At 48.8% G+C, this 18952-nt stretch overlaps 1 protein-coding gene across 1 annotated transcript in view; it reads right to left on the minus strand.

Annotated features, from left to right (window-relative positions):
- LOC138387578 (collagen alpha-1(I) chain-like) overlaps nucleotides 1-16534 on the minus strand; it is a 56122-nt gene extending 39588 nt beyond the window's left edge. Inside the window, exons 1-3 of the mRNA XM_069474680.1 lie at nucleotides 16427-16534; nucleotides 12028-15366; nucleotides 329-610 (exon numbers count right to left, since the gene is read on the minus strand). Coding sequence (XP_069330781.1) covers nucleotides 329-610; nucleotides 12028-15366; nucleotides 16427-16534 — 3729 coding nt within the window. The remainder of the gene's footprint in view (nucleotides 1-328; nucleotides 611-12027; nucleotides 15367-16426) is intronic.
- Between the last annotated feature and the right edge of the window lie 2418 nt (nucleotides 16535-18952).

The following is an 18952-nucleotide window of genomic DNA, read 5'->3' on the forward strand; positions in this document are numbered from 1 at the left end:
ATGCAGGCAGTGTGGTGAGGTCCCTGAGGGCAGGGAGCCCATCTTCTTCACTGCTGCCTTGCAAAGGCCTGGCCACTGGCAGAGACACACGACAGAGAAGGAAGAGGGTGTCCTGGCTTCCATGGCTGTGGGGGACACACTGATAGCAGGGGTCTCCCCTGCAGGCTAGCACTAGGAGGCCCAGGAGGTGTGCTGTAATCCGGGGGGCTCAGGCTGACCAAGCACAGCACAGGAGAGAGTTGGGGGAAAGCTCAGGAAATGACAGGCAGCCGCAGAGGAGGAGGGGTACCAGGTCGCGTCTGAGGGTGCCTGGCCTGTGGACGCTTACTTTGACTCCATCTCTGTGCACTGCCCCTGCGCGCCTCCTCCTCTCGGCCTGGGCCTGCTTCTCCAACTGCTTTCTCTGCGTCTTCTCCAGCCACAGGTCATCCAAGCTGGTGGGTGGGCGGCGAGCGGGGCTCGCAGGTGGTGCAGGAGCTTCCCTGGGGAGGATCCGCATTACCCTCTCCGGGGTGGGGCCTGGTCCCTGAGCTGTTGCAGCGTGGACAGCTTTCTGACCACAGGAGCAACTGGGCTCCTCGCCTGGTGGTTCCTCCCAGGGCACGTGGTTCTGGAGAGCAGAGAGGAGAACATATCAACTGGGGACACAGTGCTTTCCGCTGCCCGGTTTCTTTTGGGCGTAAGACTATGTTTTGGTTAATTCTCAAAGGACAGAGTCCAGTGAAATACTTTGTTCACAGTAATTTTGAGAAGTGAAGATTAAGAACAAACAAATCTTGTTTCTGTTAAAACGTCTACTTTCTTAACTATTTCAAAAAAATCCAGTCTTGTACTTTGATCAAAGAATTAGGTCTTGAAAGTAATTACTGACTTTGGCATGCTCGTTAGAAATACTGTTTAAAGGTCGGTAACTGGGGCAAAAGCTTTACTTAAACAATATCCCTTGAGAACAGACTTGAAGCAGGAACACACTTCAGGTACTTGGTGCTTATTCTACTGAAATGTATGCGGGCCCCACCTCAGCCAAGCTGTCATCGGTCCCAGACTGCAGCCAGTGCACTCAGGCACCCTGACAATTTCCAAATAAAACGTGTCCACATTAGCAGAATAGCTCAGCTTGTCTGACACCACCAGCCTCTGTTCTGTGGGAGGAGCTGCTGGGAGAGAAACCCTTTTCTTCCCACGTGCTGTCAAGTCTAACACCCCCAGCCCTCAGCAGACACCCCCTCGCAGCACGACCTCTATGCGATGGCGCCCCCAGCACTCCGAGCATCCTGTTTGGTGGAAACTAAGATGGAGTTTCTTTTAACTATTTCAAGAGCCTGCCTCAAAGCATGTACACATACTGGAGGCCTAGGAAGGCCGAGTCTGACAAAGCAAGACTCTGCTGATACGTTCCTCCCCCAAACAGGGCTGTCCCGGGCTGCCTGCGCCAGCCGGTACCCCACGGCAGGCCTGCGGGGGACTTCTCTGCTGTACCCTCTTCCTGACACATCAGTTGGAGGGAAGTGGGCGTGCTCACTCAGTGCCGGAGCTTGGGTTTTTGCCTCTTAAATAGCTTTTTCTTAACTGAATAAAGTGTTCATTTAGTAGGTAGGTACATTGAAAATGAAGTTATTGTAAACTTAAGCACCTTGATAGAGTTTACTTTCATGGCAGAAATTATAGGGATCCTTATTCTGGAAGTGATTAAAAGTTATCTGGGAGATTAAAGTATTTTGCATAATAATTTTCTACAAGATTAAGACTTAATTATATATTCTCTGTTTAATCCGAGGTATTCTTAAAAATTTAAAATGTATGCACACACATGTGCACACATACACAGTGAGGGAGAGGAGGAGGGACGCGTGGGTAGCCGCCACATGCTGCTGGGGAGAACAGCTGGGAGTCACGCTGTATCTGGCTCTCCAGGGACCCGTGTTTGCAGCCCAGGTTGAGAACCACTGATCTGATGAGTTTTCCTTGCACTCCCAGATATCACTGCACGTTTAAAACGTACTTTCACCTAGTTTCTCTCTCCCCAGCTCCCTGGGGGCTGGAGCAGCTGGTATCTTCTCCCTGTCCTACAAATGGCATCGCAGAAGCCCAGAGAGCTTAAGTGACCTGCCTGAGTTCACAGAGCTCTGAACTAAAGCCCACGACCACTCACTAGTCTCCACAGCATCTGTTCCTGCCGTTTCATACGTGGAAATCACACCTCCATAGCTGGACAAGGACCACACCCCAGATGCTTTCAGAGCCCTCAAAATCCCCAAAAGGGGAAGGGACGTGAACTGAGCGTGTCTGCACGCAAGGCTCTCTGTTATGCCTTTTATGTGTACACTCAGCATGAAAGCTGGGTCCTTCTAAGGCCATTCAGAGTGTACATGACAGAAGCCACCCGTAAGGAGGGCGAGCCACCCTCACCTGAGGTTTCTACAAGAACACAGCTCACCACCACCAGAGGACAGCTCACTTCTTTCCCAGCTAGAAGAAAACTTCCTGCTGGGACTTTTCCAACACATCATCCCTGAGCTTTCTACCAGCCTGGACCTGGGCTGTCGGCTGGGACCTCGTGAAGCCACAGTGATGGTTTTTTCCTCGCCTTCTGTTTCCTCAGCACTTTAGAACCGTAGCACCGGGCATGAGCCTTTGGAGGGAACCCTGGCTGGAGACACAGGTGTTCTAGGTGCGAAACTGTGCCTCAGATTTCTCCACTTAATGGAAAAGAGCTGGCTCCCCTCCTGCCCATGAGCCAACACCCCCGGCCAGGCCAGCCAGCTGTGCTGCAGTGGGTCAGTGCCCAAACTGTACTCCAGGGAACTTGCTGGAAACGCAGACTTTCAAGCCCCAGGGAAGGGGCCAGCAATCCACGTTGAAAATGCCCCCCAGGGGATTCTGAGCAAGGTTAGTGCGAGGGTCAGTGCTGAAGAGACAGACAGAGGAGAGCGCGGCAGCCGGGTTCTGGGGCCGACTCTGGCGTGGGGTAAATGTGGTTTGAACGGAGGGGCTACCATTAGTTAAGTAATTCATGCCCATTGTTGTGTTCCCCAAAAGGCAAAATTAAGAAATGATGAGACAATGGCAGATGATAAATTTCAACAAAATCTGGAAAAGGGCAAGTGGACACGGCGGGCAGCCGCTGTGGCCACGCCCAGGAAGCTACCCAAAGGCAGACAGGGCCAGCGGGGTTGTGGGGGAGGAATGCAGGGGTCTGGTTTGGAGTCTGTGTGTGTAAGTGTGGCCTCAGTTAACACCCCCAGGCCCAGATGGCCACGTGACCGTGCTCGCTCCCCTCCCCGTCAAACTGCCAGCCAAGACCAGACCCAGCGGCTTAGGGTTTGAATAATCAGACACGAGGCCCCTGGCTGTGAGAGCCAGACCCACGGTGCAAACAGTGGGCAGGTCTGGGACGGAAACAGAGATAACAAGGAAGTCTGCGCAGTGAACAGGGGCCACTCGGCACCCTGCTTCATTCATTCCTAGAATAAGCCTACACTTCCTCCATGAGCAACTGCTGAGAGAAACTGCTCCAGAGAAACTGGCTCTGCCAGAGAAAAGGCCTCTCAACACTGACTTATAAAATAAGTGACATCTCAGTCACCCTGCGGTGAAGCTCACTAGTTGATCAGCTCCAAACATGCCCACAGAACATCTAAACTGGTATTTGGCACCTTACTCTTAATAAATAGGAAGTTCAGTCAAAGATTGCCAGACGTTTAGGAAAACCTTCAACACACTAGAAAGACCAAAATAAACAAATGAGAAGAGAAAAAAAAAATCAGGAAACAGAAAACATAAAGGGCAGAAGAAAACTTTGAAGGAGCCAAAATTAACAACCTCAAAAAGAAAAACGAAGACACTGAAATCGTTAAACAAGAGCAGGATGCTGTGGAAAAAAAAAACAAACACCAAAGGACTTCTAGTTGTGGACAAGATGGCACAGACCCACTTCTCCCTATCCGTTCCCTAAGTACAGCTGAAAACCTAAGGTATTATATACAAAACAGAGCTATGAAGACTGGCGGAGAGAAGAAAGTAGACCAGAGCAGAAGGGACGACATGCACGGGCGCACTCCCCGGGCTCCTTTGCCTCACACAGTCCACTCATACGTGCTTCCTATGGGGTGTTGAGCAGTCTTGTGGGAGATGCCACTAGGTTCAGACAGAAATGCCCCAACAGAAGCCTGTCCTCTCTAGCTAAAGGACTAGCCTAGCAAGACAGCAGACTTTTAGGCAATAACTGCCCTGCTCGAGCCAAACTTTAGGTAAAAACCATACAATATACCCCATCTCTCCTCACACCCCAGCAAACCATGAATGAGGAACTCCCAGTCTCACCTGGCTGCCACGGGTCACAAATATCCCTCAGCCAAAGGGTGTAAGAGAAGGCTGAGGGGAAGCTGGGGCTTTCATCCCCTCCCAGTGTCACCAAGGTCCTCCCTCATGGTGTCAGTGCAGCCGGTCTCCCACCCCCCACCTGGCGCTGGTGAAGCATATCTCCCTCTCCTGCTGGGGTGAGGTGGGGGGGCCTGGCGGAGAGCCAGGACTCTTCCCACTGCCCAGCATTAACAAGGCCTTCTGATCCCGTGGTAGCAGCAGACACCTAGTGTAGAACCTCAACTCCTATCCCCGCCCATCAGTAATGAAACTCTCATCCTTGTATCAGATTGTCAATAGAGGCCAAACAAGGAATGTGAGCTTTCACCCAAACCTAACAATAATGGAGTAGTGCCTACTTTCCCCCACTGGAGTAATGTCAGAGGCGGTTTGCCAATAAAGAAGGTCTAAATGAGATACAGAGATTCAAAACATACAACCCTAAATGCTCAGAATAAAACAGAAACTTACTCATCATACCAAGAATGGGGAAGATCTCAACTTGAATAAGAAAAGATAGTCAAGAGACACCAGCTCCCAGAAGACACAGATGCTGGAATTATCTGACAAAGACTTTAAAGCAGCTATCATAAAAATGCATCAACAAGAAATACAAACACTCTTGAAACAATTGAGAAAACAGAACATCTCAGAAACTAGAAAATCTTAGCAAAGATATAGAAGCTATAAAGAATAACTAAGTGGAAATTGTAGAACTAAAAATGTAATAACTGAAACAAAAAGCTCAATGGAAAGAGTCACAGGAGAATGGAGAGGCCAGAGGATCAGTGAACTTGAAGACAGAAAATACAATTACACGATCTCAACAACAGAGAGAAAACAGACTGGGAAAACCAAACAGAACTTCAGGGACCTGTGACACTACAAAGAAAGATTAAACATTAGATAATTGGAGTTCAAAAGAGAGGAGAGAGTGGGTTATGGTGAAGAAGTATTCAAAGAAATAATGGATCAAAATTTCCCAAATTTGGCCAAAGATATAAACCCACAGATTTAAGAAGCTGTGCAAAGCCCAAATAGTATAAACCCAAAGAAATCTACATGAAAAAGCATCATAACCAAACTTCTGAAATCTAAAGACAAAGAAAAATTCTCAAAAGCAGTGAGGAGGAAAAGACACCTTGCTTGTCGGGGGAAACATTTTAAATGACATCAGACACACAGAAGCTAGAAGGAAGTGACACAATATTTTTCAAGTGTCATTTTTCAAGAAACGAGCTAATAACTCAGAATCTTTTATCCAAGGAAAACTATTCTTCAGTAATGAAAGGGAAATCAAGACATTCTCAAAGAAAGGAAGAGTGAGAGAATTAGTTGCCAGCAGAACTGCTCTTAAAGAATGGCTAAAAGAAATTTTTGAGTTAAATTTTTAATAATGTGTGAGGTTTAGGTCCAGGTTTTCTGTTGTCGTTTTTGCCTGTGGATATCCAAATGCTCTAACACTGTTTGTCAAAAAGAATACAATTCCTCCATTGGATTGCTCTTTTTTTTGCCCTCAAATTATTGTGTCCTGTTAAACATGTACAGACAAAAAGAAAGGACACACTTCTCAACAGAGAATAAGAAGGGGTCAGGGCTGAAGTGCATGCAAGGCGGTACAGGATTCAACCATCACAGGATTGCTTTTGCGCCTAAAGATCAGTTTGGTACATTGTGTGGGTCTATTTCTGGGTTCTCTATCCATAACCATTAATCTATGTATCTGTGCCTTCCCCAAAACCACACGGTCTTAATTACTTTATGTAATAAGCATGGATTAATATCAGGTAGAGTGATTCCTCCCACTTCATTTTTCTTTCTCAAAATTGTTTTAACTATTCTAGGGCCTGTGCCTCTCCATATAAATTTTAGAATATGAAAATATTTTTAAACGCTAGAAAATATTCATGATGTACCCCCTGTACACGTGTGTGCGCGCGCGCACACACACACACACACACACACACAAAACTCCCATGTAGAAACAGTACCTTGAATCCTTGCTATCAAGTCAGAAATGTTATGGGATACAGGAACGGTATTCAGCATTCATTCATAAGGTTGACATTATATCTGGCAGAGACCTAAGAAACCACCTCGTCCAACCCTCCATAGACAAGGAAGGCCCAGCGTGCTCTTCAGCCAAGGCTCAGGGTCAGGAAGTCCCCACATGAGGATTTTAAAAGACCCAGAGGTGCTCTAGATTTCTAGTTGCCCCCATGCCTCCCACCCAGCCAGTTATTTCTGCCCTGCTCCCTCTTGATCTTGGTCTCCTTCCTGAGCCCCCCTCAGCCAGGGACACAAACCTGTGTGTGCGCCCACAGCAGACGCCAGAGCCTGCTTTCCCTGCAATCGAAGGCTTGTTGTCCCCAAACCAAAAATTCCAGAGGGAAAAAGTCTCTAAATGTAACAGTGCCTTTCACACCTGAGCACCACCTGGCGCTGGTGCTGGTCTGCGTCACACAAACACACACAAATATGCTGTGGTCTCACAGGCGTGAGGTGAATCTGGGAGGGCTAGATTCTATGGCAATCGGGAGGTGAGGGGAAGAGTCCTACCAAGAGTGCACCAAAGCACCAGGCCCCAGTGGCGACGGCAAGGCTGAGGGGACTGTCGGGCTGGACCTCACAGGGCCACCTTCACAGGCTCCATCACTCCAGACTTGGCTCAAATGTCAAGCCCCAAACATACAAGCTAAGGACGCCCCACCCTCAAACTTCTCAATTCCTTGTCCAATTCCCTTTTCCATTTTAAAATTACACTTTTAGTGTTTTATAGTTCATATCAATATCTGGATTGATCTTACTTGCTCACTTATTCACCACCCCACACTGCCCCGCTTTGAGGACAGAGAGATCTTGCTGCATTGTTCAATACTGTGCCCATAGCACCTGGAAGGTTGCCGCCCACAATGGACCTCAAGAAACATTTATTGAATTGACAAAGAACAGGTGAGGGGATTTGCTCCCCGCCCCCAATCAGCAGCACTTGCTAAGTAGCCGCAGTGATTCAGACACTGTCCCCAAGAGGATAGACAAGCAGACCACTGGACACAACAGCCAGCTTTAGGCATCTCAGAGACCTAAAAGTAACAAGCAAGACCATGAAAGATTTTAAAAAGGTAATTTAGGGCTGCAGTCCCCAACCCCTGGGCTGTGGACTGGGACCGGCCCGTGGCCTGTTAGGAGCCATTGCACACGGTGAGCAGCCGGCAAGCCAGCGAAGCTTCAATTGTATTTACAGCCGCTCCCCATGGCTCTTATCACTGCCCGAGCTCCACCTCCTGTTTGTTCAGCAGGGGCATTAGTTGCAAGAAAACAAGCTCAGGGCTCCCATTGATTCTGCATTATGGTGAGCTGCATAATTATTTCATTATATATTACAAGGTAATAATAATAGAAATAAAGTGCACAATAAATGTAGTGTGCTTGAATCATCCCAAAACCATCTCCTGCCCCACCCACCGGTCCATGGAAAAATTGTCTTCCACAAAACTGGTTCCTGGTGCCAAAAAGGTTGGGGACTGCTGGTTTAGGGGATTCTCTTCATGACCTTGGGGTGGGGAAAAGATGGATACACTTGACAACATTAAAATTGAGAACTCCTCTTTGTTAAAAGATATCATTAAAGAAGGGAAAAGACAAGCCACATGGAGTGGAAATGATATTTGTGGCACATTCACCAACAATGGGATCGTATCCAGAATCAGTAGGAAAAAGCCCCACAGACAAGTGGACAAGATACCAGGACAGACATGTCCCACAACAGAGTGAGAAAGGAAAAACCTTTTATTGGAGGACTATGAGCCCTTTTAGATTATCAGGCCCAGAAGACATTTAAAATGTAACAGAAGTCACCTTGCACTTCTCTTTGGCTAAATAATTACCCCTGGAAGCCACTTGCTGTGTGGGCTCTAGACTAACAGCAAGTAGCCAGAAAATGCCATATACTCCATAACTCAACAGTGTACAGCCAATCACTGACTAGTATTATTTCTGTAAACCAATGAGAATTCCTGACAAACACCTTTTATAATCAGCCCTCTCCTGATTTGTCCTTTTTTCTTTAAAAAGTTGAGGCCCTTTTTTGTTCTCTGGAGCACTCCCCAAGGCAACTTGGAAGAGTGTCCTGGGGCAGGAGTCCTCAACCTTTGGGCTTAAATAAACTATCTTTAAACTAGACTCTGACCTTTTTGATTATTTTAGGTTGACAAGAGTAACTGGAATGTCATTAAGCATACAAAAGTTGCTCAGCCTCTTTAGACATCTGGGAAACGCGAATCAAGTTCACAGTGAGACATCTCTAGGCACCTAACAGAATGGCTAAAGTTGAAAAGGCTGACAATCACATGTTAACGAGAATATAGAACAAGGCAAACTCCTAATGAGAGAGAGTGTAAATTATAAAATCACCTTGGAAAAATAACTTGACAGTATCTAGTAAGGCTGAAGGCAGGCGTCCCCCGAAGACCCAGCCCTTGCTCTCCCAGGAAGGCCCCCAGCACAAACGCAGTGGCACCGCGCACAGTAGCCCCAGGGTGGGACTACGCCCATGTCCATCAGCAGCTGCCCGACAGGCGCTGTTATGATGACTCGGGGCAATTCTGCATAACAGTGAACACAAAGGGTAGATCGCACAGGATGCTTCTTTTTTTTTTAATTGAGACAGAGTCTTGCTCTTGTTGCCTGAGCTAGAGTGCCTCGGCGTCAGCCTAGCTCACAGCAACCTCAAACTCCTGGGCTCAAGTGATCCTCCTGCCTCAGCCTCCCGAGTAGCTGGGACTATAGGCATGCACCACCATGCCTGGCTAATTTTTTCTATATATATGTTTAGCTGTCCATATAATTTCTTTCTATTTTTAGTAGAGACGGGGTCTCGCTCTTGCTCAGGCTGGTCTCGAACTCCTGGCCTCGAGCCATCCTCCCGCCTGGGCCTCCCAGAATGTTGGATTACAGGCGTGAGCCACGGCGCCCGGCTGGGATGCTTCTTAGAGTGAGAGAAGGCAGACAAAACAGAATGAGGAAGGTTTAAAGGCACGCCCATGGTTTTATTAATATAAAGCTCAGAAACGGGTACCCGCCCCCACCCTGCGTGGCAATCGGGTGGTAAAGTGGCGCTGAAAGCAAGCGAACACCATGCAGTGGGGCAGCGTGGGGCCAGCGGGGCGGAGGGGGTCTGAGCAGGAAGGGGTGGGGCGCGGGGAACGCGGTGTTCGTTTTCACATAGCTCTACACTTCGTGGGTTACGCTTTTCTGTATGAATTCTCTATTTCTCAACTTAAAAGAGCTTTAAAGAAACAAACTGCAGGATGTAAAAATCATAGAAAACTAAAATCTTTATAGATGTATGATCACAGCTGTGCTACAAATATAAAGTTTGCTCATAGAAAAAAAAGCTGGAAGAAAATTTAACAAAATATTAAGAATGGTTGTTTTAAGATATTGGAATAACAGAACTACTGCTCCTTAAAACCAGTGCGGAGGGAAGAAATGGGAATGCTGACTGAATTCGCGGCACACGACCCCCAGCCCCAGCCCGCTCCCCCCGCGCGCCCGCAAGGTGGGGCAGGCGCTCCTCCAGGGGGCGCCGCGTGTTCCGTTTCCGCCCGGGCTTCCGGAGCGGCTCCCCTGCCCTTGCCCCGGTCCCTGCTGTCGTGTGCAAGCATACTGAGCCTGCCTCTTTTCTGGTAAGATGTGACAGGGAAAGGGGACTAGGAACGGACATTTATCGCGCACAGCTTCTTGCCTGGCCCTTTGCTGGGCACTTTACAATCACTGTCGCAGTTACTGCTTGTTAAAACCCATGCGGGCTGTCCAGGTGCGTCCCTGAGACCCAGCCTCCCTGCTCCAACCCATACACAATGCCCAACGGAGCACAGGGACACCTCTGGGAATGTTTTTTTTCCCTGTGTGTGTGCACATATGTGTATACATATAGACACATAGACGTAAGTATATATTTATAGCACTATTAAGTCAGGGTTGTTAATTCAAATACTATAGAATCTTTTTTGACTATTTGATTTTACTTTGAGTTACCTAATACTATACAGAATTTTTATTTTTAAATCAAGTTATCTGTGTATTTCAGATAATTGAAAAATAAAAAGGGCAATACGCAACTAAGTAGGCGGGTGTCAGGAAAGGGCACTCATATACTGCTGTTGAGTGTTAATTGCCACAATCCCTTCAGAAAGTAATCTGAAATCTACTAACAATACACATACCCTTTGTTCCTCTTCCCTCTCCTACAGAAATAAAAGCATCAATACCTAAGGACATGTGCATAAGGATGCTGTTCCAGCATTATTTATAACGGCCCCAAACTAGAAATTACCTCAATGTCAGTAGAGTAGTTAAATGAAATACGGTCTAGCCATACTATGAAATATTACGCATCTTCTAAATAGAAAACAACATATGGGAATTGCTGGAGGACTATATTAAGTGAACAAGAAAGATGCAGAGTAATATGCATGTATGACCGATGGTGTAACTCCCTCTCCCCAAAACTTCCCCATGAGCCTATGTGAACATAATGAAGAATCCTACACATTAGAATACTACATTCTTTCCTTCCATGGAATGGGATTGGAGGGTTTTAGAGGGAGATATTTTCCTTTCTTCATCTGTATTGATTGACTTTTTTTTAAATTTTAGTAACAGTAATTTTTTTTTAAAGTAACCTTAAAGGAAAGGACACAACCGTTAAAGTTGATGTTTAACTCTTTACAGAGGAGGAAACAGGCTGGAGAAGGTGAGGCAATTTTCAGCTGGTAGAGATCCCATTAGAATGTCTGCTGTCTGCTTCCAGGGTCCTCAGACGCACCTCTAGGAACCTCCTCCCCCCCAGTTCTGCCCCTCCTGGCTGCCCACCTGGGCTTGGAGGTGCTCTGAGGGGACACCTTATCTGTAGCCCTCCCAGCTCTGCACCCACCAGAGCACCGGGCTGGTGGACACCTGCTGGTGGCAGAGGGGGAACTGGGCGGTGGGACCTGTGCTCACACGCCCACTCCAGGCACACGGGAGACCTCACACTGCTTGATCTAAAGCAGCAGAGGAGGCTGACTTTCACAGTCCCCAGAGTGCCATCTGGAATTTCCACAAAGGTCCTTCCTCCCAAGGGCAGCAGGATCCATGAGAAATCCTGCCCTCCTGTGCCCTGTCTTGTTCTTGGGGAAGAGACCATTTTATTTTACCAGAAATTTCAAATTTCACAAGCACCAACAACTCCTATCTCCTTATACCAAAATAAATCCAACTGCATCATATTTTAAATAACATAAAATAAAATAAAAACCATTAAAGTACTAGAGGACAGCATGGGGAAATTAGAAAAAAAAAAGTCACATTGGAGAAGGACCATGTTTGACGCAAAAACCTATACTAACCACCTGATAAAAAATGGGCAGACTACAAACAGGCAATGGATAGAAAAGGGAATTCAGATGGCTTGAATTATACAGTTAAAAAGAGAAACACAAAATAAAATGATCCTGAAATGCCAATTTCACTTGTTATTCTGGTAAATTTCAAGAAGTTGGTCCCACGCCTGTTGACTAGGGAGGGCACTCTGGGGTAATTGAGCTGGGCCTTGCTACTTACTGAGGAACTTTCCCGAGAGCTACCCTCCTGTGAAGTGGGTGAGGGTCCCAGATAGCTCACCTCACTCCCAGGAAGGTCCCTGAGCGAGGGTGCTGTGCTCAGGCCACTAGGACACTGGCCTCGTTTCCTGCGCTCTTCCTTCTGGTCATCCTGGTTTAGTGTCTGCAGAGAAAGTAGGAGGCTTGTCCGGGCCTTGGGAATCTTGGGCCTTTCAGGGGCCCCTGAACTGCTGTCCACATCACTGTAGCTTCCAAGAGAAACCATGGAGATGGCATTGCCCCTGCCAGAGTAGCGGAGGCTCAGGGGCTTGGGGCTCAGGGGCCTGCAGGGCATGCCTGGGCTTTCGAATGCTAGGCAGCAGGCAGAGCTGGAGGGTAGGGTGCGGCGGATCCCAGCCTGCTGGGCCCCAGGGCTGGCGGGGGACGTCAGCCAGGGCTTTTCAGGAACGATACCTGAAGGTAGGTACCTACCGCCTTCCTGGGGGGCTGTGCATTTGATGGACGGTTCACTTCTCCTCCTGTGTTCTGGAGAGACCAAACTGCTGGAGGACAAAGGTGTGGGGGGATGTGGGGGTACCCAGTGGTCGCCAAAAACACAGCCTTCCTTGTCCTCGGTCCACTCTTTACAGAAGCTGTCGGTCACCGGTGGGGAAGCAATTTCTGGTCCTGGAAGCAGAGTCACTAGGGGAGGTCTTTTGGGGCCTTCTGCGTCTCTGCCTTTCAGAAACGCGCGCCAGGAGCTCTGGCGCAGCCTGCTCCTCTTCTCGCCCTTGGGAGAACCTGGGGAACGTTCATCGCTGTTCTCTTTCTCTAAAACTTTTGACTCAAAAAAATTTGAAAAGGTCTTATGAGCTAAGGCCAACCTTGCTCTGAGCCTTTTCTCTGTTGTTTTGAGTCTCTTTGCGCTGCAGCCTTCCGAGGAAGGTCTTCTGCTACCGGGGTCCCCTGGTGTCCCCACATCCCCGCCTTCTATCAGCCCCGCGGCCCCTGCGCCTGCGCCCCGGGGGACAACCACAAGAGGTGCGGTCCTGTCCACGATGCTCCGAGGCGGCCCGGCACCAGTCGGACTCTCCGCGCCGAGCTCCTCGGAGCGCTCCACGGCCGAGGGCCTGCCTTTCCTGAAGGAGGTCACCGTGGGAGGCCTGCCGGCCGACGCGGAGGAACAGAGGCCCCTCTCCGCGGCCCCAGCAGCACTGGCCCCGGGGGCCTGGCCGGCTCCTGCGCCCGCGCCGCACCCCCTCCGGCTGCCCGCGGGGTGGAGGCCCTGGGCCCCGTGCTTGCCCTCGGGCCTGGGGCTCAGGCTCTCTCCGGGCACCTTCTCTTCCGGGGGTTCCTCTGTGCTGGGCGCCTCTTCCAAAGCAGCTCGGGGAACCAGAGCGCTCCCTCGCTCTGCGGCCTGCGCCGCCGGCGGAAGCGCCCCATCATCGGCTCCCAGCGTGGAGGCTGCTGGCGGCAAGCGCTCCTTGCCACGAGTGGCTGTTTTCCCGCCTCTGGGAGACTCATGGGGGCTCGCGCCAGTACTGAGGGGAGATCCTGGCCTTTCCCCGGTAAAGTGACCGGACTGTATTTCTGGAAGAGGACCCAATTTCTTCTTGGTGGCCTGAAGACCCTTCTGCTCCACAGCTATAATGATGACTGTGCACCCGCCTCTAGAGGCCAAGCCAGCTTTGGATTCCGAAAGATCCTGCAAAGCATTTTTCTTGCAGATGGGGTCTAGAACCATGCCCTCTTCAGCTTCCTGTGACGCGTCTACTGCACTTGATTTCAGGGTGCTCTCCGGAGCATCCACACTCTCACTTACGTCCGAGCAACCCGTCAGGACACCGTTCCTTACCTGGGTCCCCTCAGTGCTAGGCTGCCGTGGGAACTTGGCCCTAGTAGGTAGCTCTCTTTTCTCGCTGAGAACATACTTTGATGTGTAATTACTGGTTTGGTTTCCTGCCTCGACAGAAATGTCCTGAAGGTGCTTTTGTTTCTCTCTCACGTCAGCAGCGCTTGGTGCCAGGGGAGTTCCTCGGAGTTCCTGGGTGCTGCTTTCTGGGCTGTGCCCCAGCTTGCACTCAGCAGGCCCAGGCGCTTCCTCCACGCTGAGCTTCACCGACTCCGAAGTAAGGCATGAAGCAACTAGGCACGACCCAGAATCCTGTCCCAGCTGGTCTTCCTGCCAGAGACCTGTGGAGGATGTGTCCTGAGAGGCCCTTTTCAAACTAAAATCGCTGGGTTTGTTGTACGCGTCCTGCAAAGAAGGGCCCCTACTTTGAGAAGCAGGAAGCAAATGAGGCAGTTGGGTGGACACAGAGTAAAGGGTGTTTTGTGTTCTTGGATCTCGCTCATTTTCTGTCCCTTCCTTCAAATGGGCGCCAAACTTCACAAAGTTCTGTCCCACGGGACCCTCAGGGTAACCTAAGGGAAACCCTGTTATGGAATGGGCCCTGATCAGTGTCCTCGTGTGCTGACAGCAGTGTCCGGGGGCTACCGTCCCCTTTTCACCAATATTTTCTGGCGCACTATGGTGACACTTGGCATGTAGGAGGCAAGGTGTCCCCAAAGGAGGCCAGCAGGGGGCATCAAAGCAGGGCTGGGCCCAGAGCAAGTCTGTGTCCACTGCCGGGCCTGGAGCCCTTCCTTTCTTTGTCCTGGCCCCCAGGGGGGCCGAGCTGTCCAGCGGGTCTCTGCGAGGCAGCACTGGGGCCCTGGCCCTGTTGTGGATATGTGGCCAGCTCCGACCCAGTTCCCAGCACCAGAGAAGGAAGGGCCAGACCACTGGGATGCCCAGACAGCTCTCAGACCTGGATTTTTGAAGAGAAACACCAGAGAGTCGCCTAAGGTCTTCAGAAGTCATCACCTGTGCTGGCTGGAGACTGCTGCTTCCTGGGGCACCCTGCGAGCAGCATCCTGCATGTCCAGGACCCCCTGCCAGCACCGGCTCCAGCTCTAGACTGGTCATGTGGTCCCAGAGGTACTCTGCCCTGTCTTCTCCAGCAACCGCAGCGAAGCCTTGCAGCACATTTTCCCGAGTCTCTTCCATTAAGCCAGAGGGCAAATCTGGTTCTTCCTTTGCATCAAGCCCAGGGACAAGGGTCAAATATTGCTCCTGAGGAGGTCTGGTTGCTGGGACAGCAGGGCATCTCCAGCATGCTTCTCTGTCTACGGAAGGCCCACTTGGAGGGAGGCAGACTTCTCTTGGGAGGTCCCCGGAGAAGGACTCTGTGTCGGAGACACTTTCAGGGGGGTCCGTTTTTGTTTCTGGTTGACTTTCACTCTGGTGGGACAGCATCTCAGAATGATCTTGGTCTGTTTCCTGGCTCCATCCCTGCTTCTCTGGTTCTGCAGGGGATTGGGGGAGCTGGCTGTCTTCAATCTCACCTTCACCTGGCAGGTGTGCATCTGGCTCTGGAGTCTGTAAGGGCAAGAAGAAAGGAGTCAGAGAGGAGGCTGGGAACGTCTGTGCATGTTTACACTGTGCCTGCCTTAGTCAGAAGGGGAGGCTCAGAAATGTCTCATTAGTTCCCCACGTGCCCCTAGGAGCGGCAGTACGTGTGGAGAGTTATCTTTTATTCACATGGGACACAAATGATGAAGCCAAACCCAAGGAGTGGGGACAAAAGGTAGCACAGTTAAAAGAACCTTCTTAAAAAATCAGAATGGGCCAAACAAGCATGTGCAGTTGAAGTAAGTATAAATATATTGTGTAAGTCATGGTGAAAAGCATCTCTGCCTAATGTTTTCAGCAAGAAGGAACAAATTAATATACATTTGTGTTCTGTTTGCTCTTATATAACCAACTGGCTTAAAGGCAACACTCTCGCACATAGAAGTATTTTCTGAGTTTGCTTTGTTGGAGCAAAAAACCAAAATACAACAACAAAAAAACCCCAAGAATTACTGAAACTGCAAACACATTTTGGGATGTTATGAATGCCCAAGAAAGCTTTGAGAACAAGATGGAAAATAGAGAACTGTGCAAGTATTTCCTTCCCTTGTTACAAATTTCTTAATCAACTTATTGAGATATAAATTTCCAGGCATCTATTTGAAGTGCATATATCTATGAGTTTTGACAAATGCGTATGCACATGAACAAAAATCTAGACTAAAATCCCTGCCCCTACCTGGTCAGTCCTCACCCCCTTCCCCCTCCTTCCCCTGTCAGCGACATGCTTTCTGTCACACGATCTAGGTTTGTCTTTTCTGGAGTTTCAGATGAACAGAATATACAGTAGTCCCCCCTTATTCATGTTCCAAAACCCCCAATGGATGTCTGAAACCACCTGAACTCCATGTATGTTTTTTCCAATACATACATACCTATGATAAAGTATAACTCACAAATCAGGCACAGTAAGAAATTAACAATAACTATTAACACAACAGAACAATTAAAACAATGCACTGTAGTAAAAGTTATGTGAATGTGGTCTTTCTCTCTCAAAATATGTCACTGTACTGTACTCACCTACTTTCCGACTGAGGTTGACCTCAGGTACCTGAAACCCTGGAAGGCGAAACATCGGACAAAGGGACGGTCCCGTGTCTTTGCCTGGGTCTGACCCCTCTCCCTCGTGCATCGTGGCTGTAGCACGTCTCAGTACATGCAGTGCTGTGAACTCTGACATAATGCTGTGCACGACACCCAACTGTCGAACTCCCCGAGGGCCCCCAGCCCAGGAGCTGGGTTAATGCTTGGCCCCACTTCTCACTAAGGCTCTTACACGCAAATCTTATACAGAAGCCGTTCACTCAGCCAGCCCGTCCCAAGCATGGTTTCCCAGGATTCTTCCTAAGAGATTTCGCAAAGTAAAATTGCTTCTAATCCTCCTTAACTGAGAGAAAGAAAACGAACAAACACCAAAGCATGTGATGTGTGAGGCTCTAAGGGGCAAGGTAGGAAATCAGGAATAATATGATACTACAGTTTCAAGTATGTGGCAAAGCAGGAAGGCGCTGGGAATAGGAAAGCAAACAGTAAAAATCAAACCATTTGGAAAGGAGGTCTGTGTGGTTGTTACGTGGAAGCCAGGTTCTACCAGGAGTCCACCGCGGGAAATTGCTCTGCCGCCTGCCTCCGTGGGGCCAGGCACCCCAGCCGCACCGCGGGACTAGCAGCCTTCAGCCTGCGTCCTCCCACGTCCAGGTGAGGACGGCAAGGTGCGGATGTGAGCACACCTTGGTGAGCACAGGCAGGCGTGCAGCTGCACGTCTCTGTTGTCATAACAAGGGAACTGAGAGAGCCGGTGCAGGCCGGGTGCAGCGCTCCTGCCAGCGACTCCTGCGTGCCGGGCACCCCTGTCCCTCATCTCCACAGCCAGGCTGTTAGTACAGAATTGGCCCGACTGCAGGACACTGAGCCAGCCTCCCCACATTGCCATAGCTCCAGCCACCTCCCAGACCACGTCGGCATCGGTGCTTATATGCTGCAGGCCCAGGGAATCCCTAAGTCCCAACCTCCAGGTGACCATCAGGACACTGATGACCACAATGCCAGAGGGCTCGTTCTTGCCACTCTGCGCAGCGTCACAACCCAGGACACTGCCAGTGAGGGAGGGGCTGGCACCTCGCGGAGGGAGGGTCAAGGCTTTGAGTTGCAGGCATTTTGGCAAGAGGCCTCACTCAGTCTTAAAGAAAATAAAAGCCTTTGGGAAAAAAAATCTAAGATAACTCTTCCAGATTATAAAACTGGTGCAGCCAATGCAGGAGCACTGGAATAGCAGGTTTAATATCATTGAAGTGCACAAATACTGAAATATGAAGAGTGCATTTAAAGAAAACATTTGACTAAATATTAGATTCTAATTTTATAAAGAAAGAATACTTCCTGCCTGAGTTAATTCAGGAATGAACCTCAGATAATTTCTCGGCATAAATCTATGTATCTCCAGGGTTTTCCCCTGGGGATGGCCTGGGGGTCAAATCTAGAGGGAAATAAGTATCCTTTTTGCTGAGGCACAGAGTTTTTTCAGGAGTGGGGAGTGAACCAAATATGAACGTTTAAAGCAGGCAAGCTCTCTTTATTTTGTCACAGGCTCAGCACTTCCTGCTGATCTTATTTCTACAACATATATGAGGCTTCAAACACTAGGGCAAGGTGCTGAGCCTCTCTCTCTCCTATAAGAAACAGCTACAGGGTTTTCGCACAGAGGGGTGACCTGCTGACAAACAGCCCAGCCACCTCCTGCACCCCCTGCCTCCTGCTGCAGACCCCCACCACCTCCCTTCACCGCAGAGACCCCAACCCCCCACCTCTGCTCTGCCCCCCACAAACACAGTGACACAGTGTATGCTGACTGGCCACACTCTCCCTCTCCCATCTACTCCTTCAGATTATTGGTATCTGAAGACGTAATATTCCTGGTAAACACAAACATCAAGTTGCATCCACTATTTTAATCTGTATTACTTTCATTATCTTGGCAATTCTAATTTTTTTCATAATTCCCATTATGATGTCCTCTTTGACTGATGATGTTAAGTATATTTCAGTTATTTTTTTGTTTCTGATTTCTATTTAATTACTCTGTAATCAGAGAGTATGGTCTACATGATATTGATTTTTTTGAAATTAGTTGAAGCTGGCTTTATGGCATAATGCAAAGTCTCCTATTTCATAAATGTCCCATGGGTATTTGAAAAGAATGTGCAGTCTCTAACTATTCAGTTCAGTATTTGATAAGTGCTCATTGGATAAAGTGTTGATTACATTTAATTCCTTAGTAATCTTACTAGTAATCTGTACATCTTCTTTCGTGAAGTTTCTTCAAATTTTTTGCCCAGTTAAAATCACTCACTGTCATAGTGGATTTGTCAATTTCCTCTTTTAATTCTGGCATCATTGATGTACATATTTCAGCATGTTAGTAGATGCATAAACAAGTTTAGAGTTGCTACGTCTTCCTGGTGAGTAGCTCTTTTATTAGTGGCAGTAATAAAGGTTTTTAATTTATTATTGCTAAGAAAGACTTTTACTTAAAAGGCTATCCTCTGATATT

Source organism: Eulemur rufifrons, chromosome 1, assembly GCF_041146395.1.
Source record: "Eulemur rufifrons isolate Redbay chromosome 1, OSU_ERuf_1, whole genome shotgun sequence".
NCBI classification, from domain to species: domain Eukaryota; kingdom Metazoa; phylum Chordata; class Mammalia; order Primates; family Lemuridae; genus Eulemur; species Eulemur rufifrons.